The following is a 6,836-nucleotide window of genomic DNA, read 5'->3' as shown; positions in this document are numbered from 1 at the left end:
ACCTACTGGTACCTTGTTTACCATGTAGCAATAAAAAATATACTAAAAACCTGGATTAATCTGGTTAGTCACATTGGACTGCTATTATTTTGAACACGACTGTATGCAGCTCACAGACTGTTTAGGGTCCCCAGGGTGTACAAAGATTGACTTAAACTTGTAGAAATTGGTTATAAGTTTCTGCGGAGTTTAAAACAATAGTCACACTTTAATTGTCAAGGCAACTTTTCTGTTTTATTTTCTTCATTTTTTTGACTTAACAAAAAAAAACGTTGGGACTTTGTGGAAAAAAACGTTAATGCAAAAGAAACTTCAAAGGCAAAGTCACAAATGCAGCAACATGATTTCAACAAGAACAGAATAAAAAAAAGGAGGTGGTAGGGGGGTCTGATCTCCATCAAGAGGAATGTTGAATGGTGGTGGAGGAGGGAGGGGGCGGGGCCTATGGAGGCGTGGCTACAGGGCGAGCTGGAAGGTCAGGGTGGAGCTCAGAGCTGCCCACAGTCAGCGATGGTGAGCTTGCCTGTGGTTTTGCCGCTCTGGGAGCCCAGCTCCTCCATCTTACGCACCACGTCTAAACCCTCCATCACAGAGCCGAACACCACGTGCTTCCCATCCAGCCTGCACAAATATAGTTCAAACAAGATTATAATAATTTGTGATTATTATTATTATTATTTTTCCCCCCCACACACAATCAACAGGTTACAGAGGATACGCACAAAACTCCAACCCCCACAACTCATATTCCCTCACATAGGGTAAATCAAAATAGCTCGAATAATATGCAGAGAAACACAAGCTTGCCAAAGTCAAAAACTTATTACAGAAAGCGAGACACCTTCCAATCTTAAGCCGGGGGCTGGTCCCTTTCACACCACTCAGAAAACCAAAATAATATCCAAACCTATACCCTCAACACACAGACATTGTTACACAGCATAAATAAGGAACAAATAAAACATGAGAAACAATCAAACGAAAAAGAACGGACAAACAAAAACAAAAAAACCCCACAACAACACATACTATTACGATCAGGTCTTGCCATTTTTACTAAGCCTTATATTGACCCAGAATGCTCTTAAAGTCAAATTCCATATGAGATTGCCAAATTTTTAAAAAGGCTGAGGATCTGCCTTTACTCCTATAATATACATTATACAGTGTAAGATAGCTTGAAAGTTCATTCCTCCAGTGAGCTATCGCAGGGGGTTCTGTATCTTTCCATTTTAAAGTTATACATTTCCTGGCTGCCAGCATAACAACATCTATGTATCTGCTGTGCTGTTTATTCCACTTGTCAGACAGACTAGTTCCCAAAAGACATAACCGAGGTGACAATGGAATAGGTACTTGTAGACATTGAGATATCAACTCAATAATAGATTTCCAAAAAAAGGAAAGTGAGTCGCAAGACCAAAACATATGATGAAATGTTCCTTTGTTTTTTACAGCGCCAGCAGAGAAATGACATCTCACTGTTCATTTTATGTAGTTTAATTTGTGATTCTTTTTAATTATCATTTTATTATTAACATGTAATGACTTAAATTGTATTTAATATACAGATAAAAAATAATTCAAATATAAAAAGATTGTGTTCATAACTTTATTCCATTTTTGTTTTAATTGTATATACTTTAGATTTATACCCGTTTATACTGTAAATTGTTAATACTTTATATTCTTTACTTGTTTATACCTCTTATATTTCTAGTTTATACTACTGTTTACTATTTATTATTTGTTGCTTTCCACTTCGCTGCTGTAATTGGTGAAATTCCCCGTTGTGGGAGAAAGGGAATATTAAATATAATATTAAATAAAAAAGATTAGAATATAAAAAGGATTAGTAACATATTATAAATAGGGTTAGTAGGAACATAAAAGTAATTATAAAGATTTCTAACAGATTAAATAAATATAAAAAAGGACTAGTAAGAATGTAAAAAAATAGTCAATATAAAATATATCGATTAGTAAAATTAGATTAAAAAAAAAAAAAAAAAAAAAAAAAAAATCAGATTAGTAAAAATGTATACAAGAAATTATATATAAAATGTGTAAGAATTTAAAATGAATAACAAAAGAAAGCTTAGTTAATATCATTGCTCTCACCATGCAGTTTTCTCTGTGCAGATGAAGAACTGGGACCCGTTGGTGTTGGGCCCGGCGTTGGCCATGGACAGGATGCCGGCGCCGGTGTGCTTCAGGGTGAAGTTCTCGTCGGCGAACTTGTTTCCGTAGATGGACTTTCCACCGGTTCCGTTGTGGTTGGTGAAGTCTCCGCCCTGCATGCCAACACACACCAGTTAACAACCTGCTGCTCTCGTCAGGTTCAGAGTTTGTCACGGGACAGAAAATAAAATGCAGGACGGCACAACAACTACAGGTGCATCTCATAAATTAGAGTCACAGAAAGTTTATTTAAAATCAGTAATTCAATTTTTTTTGCACAGAACACAGATCCATTACACAGCCTCTCCTTTCTATAGGACATGTTTACACAATTGTTGTTAATTTTGTGTCTTTTTGGTATTTTACGTAATTTTCTGTTCATAACAATCATGACACTTTAAAATAAAGTATCAGAAAAAAAAAAAATCCTGATTTTTGTCATAACTGGAGATATACAGAAATATGTGGAGAAAACTGGTTTTACAACTCTCAAGACACTTTGAATGTGTGTGTGTGAGATATATATATATATATATATATATATATATATATATATATATATATATATATATATATATATATATATATATATATATATATATATATATATATATATATATATATATATATATATATATATATATATATATATATATATATATTTCAGTTTTTTGTGTGCGTGTGTTTATTTAAGTCTTAAAAACCGAACTTTAACTCAAATCCAGGTTCACTTTTTTGGGGACTTTATTATTGTTAAATTAATGAATATTTGTTGGTGATGACCAGGACTCATGTTGGTTAAAAGATTTCAGTAAAAGTGAAAAATAATATTATAGATTTAAAATCTCAATAATAAACATCCTGGTAGAATGTGTTCAGCCTCGGAGCAGGCAGTCTGATGGATGAAACCAAAAGCTAAAATGAGACTCCCGTCTGTGTGGAAACATGTTACAAGAGATAAACAGACACTTGTCCTCCACTAAAGAAACTCTTTGTGGAGACAGTTTAAAACGTTTATCTATTAGTTCAAAGAACCCTACAAAATACACTTAAAGTCCTGTGTTTAGAGACTGCCTAAGTCATTCAGCATAATAAAAAATAAAGACTGATTATTTTTTCCTTTCTATATAAATGCTGCCCTTACTAGGGTTTGTCACATGTGTCACACGTAATGTTAATTATTCTTTTCTCATAAAAAATATATTTCAGAAAAAGATTGGCCTATTTTATTTCATAGGCTATTTTTATTTAAGATATTTTTTTATTTAAATGTGCACTTTATGGAGCTTTGATTTTTTTTTTTTTAAAAGGTACTCCTGTTATACAGTATTTATGTTCACGTAAATAAACTGTTTCAATAAAACTACTTGTGACATGTCATATTTGACTTTGAAGATTTGCTCTCACGATAAAACTATCAGGATATATATCGTATATGGATATTCAGCCTAAATATATTGGGATATGACTTTTGGTCCATATCGCCCAGCCCTATTAGAGACTGTTGAATAAGTCATTCAGCATAAAGACTAATTGACTAAAGAAATTAGTAAACTGAGATCAAAAAGACAGAAGTGTTGACTGAGCAAAAAACAGTTGTCTGGTTTCTACTTTCCTCAGAGATCTAGCAGCTTGGCTGTGAGGTGAGCGAGTGTTTCACCTGACACATGAATTTGGGGATGACGCGGTGGAAGGTGGAGCCCTTGTAGCCGAAGCCCTTCTCGCCGGTGCACAGGGCGCGGAAGTTCTCGGCCGTCTTGGGCACCACGTCGTCACGGAGCTGCAAACACAAAGTCAGTCAGTTATTATGAGTAAACAGGGAGGAAAGTCAACTCTGCCAAGGAGGATAATATAATAATGGTCTTCATAAGAGCCGGTGAGAGTTGTAAATCATTAACCAGTCGGAGCGGAGCCAACGGCAGCACAGGTTCAGACACTCTGTCGATGTTTTACAGTCAGAACAAAGGTCAGACTGAACATCAGCATTCAGAAGTTTTACAGTCGATCAGGCTCCAAGTTACTCAACACTTTAATACCTTTGATGCAACTTAAAGTTGCATCAAGTTGAGTTAAATTTAAGAACAATTTCACAAAAACGGGCAAGAAATTGATTAAAAATGGTGAATTTGAGCTGTACATGACACTTTGACCTGTTAAAATGTTAATTTAAATGATATAAAATATATTTTGAAATCTTAAAAAAAAAAAATAAATAAAAAAAAAAGTTTCCAATAGATTAAGCAATTAAAAAAAAAATGTTTCTATCAGATATTTAAAAGAAAATAATGTTCTTATCCATAGTATTCGGTTTAAAAAAAAAAAAAAAAATTGTATTTGTTTTAGATACTAAAAAATATTTGTCCTTTTGTATGTACAGCCAACCAATTTCTTTTATTGTGCATTTCTTTTCTTCATGAGGAAAGGAATGACCAAACAGTAACTTTGGGTTAAGAGGAATATTAGCCCAACATTTTGCCTGGTAGGGAGAGGCAAAGGTCGCAAAGAACTGGAAAACAGCAGTTTGGTTTTTTATAAGCCTCTGAATAAAACTCACCAAGCCTCTCATGCATTCAACCAGACGGTCAAATCTTTGTTTAAAGCCAACACTTTCCATTAAATAAAAGAAAAGGCAACAAAGTGAGATTTTACAATGCAAACTCAAACAAACATGATTTTAGTCTAAACGACTTTTGAAAAATTATTTTAAATTACAATAAATAACAAATAAATTAAAGCTGTATTTATACATTAATAAAATGCCTTTCAATACAATACTTAAATACGGAACATTCTTCCATTTATAAAAAGGAATTTCAAATAATGTTGGACATTTATTACCATGTGTGCAGACAAGAGTTGGCAGAGCGTCAGCAGACAACAGAGACAAACTAGATGTGAGAAGAGTCGGTTGTGATTTTCACATTAATCTTGAACTGAAGGCTCAAGTGCAGCAGAAAAGGGAAAATATTGGACACGTGCCATTAAAAACAAGAGCTGCAGGTGTGATCTCTGCAGGTCCAAGCTAAACTTGGCTCCAGAAACAGATTGAAGAAAGATTAAAATAAAAAAACAAACAAATCACTTGATGCAGCCTGAGGGCAGCAGCTCGTTACACACAGCTCAGGTTATTATCAGATTAGTGTGTGGCAATAGTGCTGTGTCACGGTGCAGCAGGACTGCAGCACTGCACCACAGCAGCAGTCTGCATGCTCTGCACAGTGACGCTACCATGCAAGTATGTCCACAGAGGGGTGGGGGCTGCAGCAGGCGGAGGGCTGCAGCTCCGTGCAGCATTTCCACCTGCTCAGCAGTAACACGAACCAGACCTCCATAATTTAAGAGCTGCTTGATGAGCCTCGGGAGGCTCTGATTACAGCGGTGCATGCCTGTCCTCCCGGCCGGACAGCAGCTGCAGGTCTCCGGGTGCAGACCAGCGGGCACGCCCATGATGGGCTTCACCGCAAAATGGCTGTTAGCGAGCAGCGTCCAGCCGTCAGAACCGACAGAAACAGGTTATAACGGTGCCATTGTGTGTGTGTTATGGGACATTACTAATGGTGAGACAATAAAAGGTGTCGCGGTCGTTTCGGCCATCTCCCTGCATCCGCCTCTCCCCTCCTGTCGCTGCCTGACCCCCCAGCCCCCCCAGCCCCTCGGTCCCCCGCAGTGGAACTTTCCAGAACCCTCCGTGAACCGGCGCAGTTAGCTTCGACGGCTAATATGCTAACCGGCTCAGCTAGCTTCGGCGGCTAACATGCCGCAGGCTGTACTTTTTTTTTTTTTAACTGGACGGTTGCCAAAATGGTTCACACGGCCATGAATTTAGGCTGAAATAACAAAATTAAGAATGAATAAAACTAGCGGTTATAAGGTAGTTTCCGCCGGTTTTCCCGGTCTTAGAGCAGGCCGCGAGACGCTGCAACAAAGAAACGGACTCCGTGTTCCGTTAGCCGCTAGCCGTTAGCATTAGCTGCGGCCAGCGGCGGACGGACCGCTGCCCGGCCCGCGGCTCAAACACGGGCCGCGGGCCTGGAGGGGGACCCGGCGGTGACGAAGGCTAATGTTAGTCAGCAGGGAGCGAACAGCGGACGGCTCAGTGACAGAAAGTAATTATCATTAACATACATGTTGCTAGGCAGATAATTAAACTGGAATGTGCTGAGGTTTAATTTAAGTTTGACAGCAGGTTTAATGATCAGAGTCACGTGAAGGCTGTCCTCCGCTGCTGCAGCCACATAAACCTGCATCTGCGCTCAACAGCCCCGTTATGCGGTCCCGTTATCTCTGGCTGGGAGCCACACACGAGCACATGGTCCCATCAGACGGCTGGTCTGACAGCTCGGAGCTGGTAGCTGCTGGACCAGGGTTCACTTCTAGAGCCCAAAGTGACTGATCCCAAATAAAGACAAAGCCGAGGCGGCGTGTGATCCGGAGCCCGCGGAGGAGGACCACTCAGCTGTCAGCCACACGGCTTACCTCCATCACGATGCGGCCCATGGGCGCCCCGTTGTGGGCGACGTCAAAGAAAACTCGTGGCTTGGCCATTTCAGCAGGCTGAGAGCAGAGAGCGGACTGAGCGGGTTTCCGGCGAGGGGACACGGCTGGCCACAAGGATCCGAAAAAGATGGAGCTATGTGGATTAATTTTATATAACA

General features: G+C 38.9%; 1 protein-coding gene across 1 annotated transcript; it reads right to left on the bottom strand.

Moving 5' to 3' along the window:
- Positions 1-207: 207 nt before the first annotated feature.
- On the bottom strand, positions 208-6,819 carry LOC131975521 (peptidyl-prolyl cis-trans isomerase-like). Its single transcript, XM_059338252.1, has 4 exons — positions 6,658-6,819; positions 3,842-3,961; positions 2,122-2,294; positions 208-621 (listed from the first exon to the last, which is right to left on the bottom strand). Exons 1-4 carry the CDS (start codon positions 6,724-6,726, stop codon positions 489-491), a joined length of 495 nt encoding a protein of 164 aa, XP_059194235.1. The 5' UTR covers positions 6,727-6,819; the 3' UTR covers positions 208-488.
- Positions 6,820-6,836: the final 17 nt, after the last annotated feature.

The sequence above is a fragment of the Centropristis striata genome, chromosome 7 (assembly GCF_030273125.1).
Source record: "Centropristis striata isolate RG_2023a ecotype Rhode Island chromosome 7, C.striata_1.0, whole genome shotgun sequence".
Classification (NCBI taxonomy): Eukaryota; Metazoa; Chordata; class Actinopteri; order Perciformes; family Serranidae; genus Centropristis; species Centropristis striata.
Note: the sequence above shows the minus strand (reverse complement) of the source record. Positions and strands in the feature narration are given on the sequence as shown.

Bases quoted from the DNA above. Each gene is read 5' to 3' on its own strand.
- LOC131975521 (XM_059338252.1), bottom strand. From the start codon at position 6,726: ATGGCCAAGCCACGAGTTTTCTTTGACGTCGCCCACAACGGGGCGCCC. The intron at 3,962-6,657 runs GTAAGCCGTGTG...TTGTGTTTGCAG, and splicing joins TGGGCCGCATCGTGATGGAG to CTCCGTGACGACGTGGTGCC. The intron at 2,295-3,841 runs GTGAAACACTCG...GTTGGCATGCAG, and splicing joins TCCCCAAATTCATGTGTCAG to GGCGGAGACTTCACCAACCA.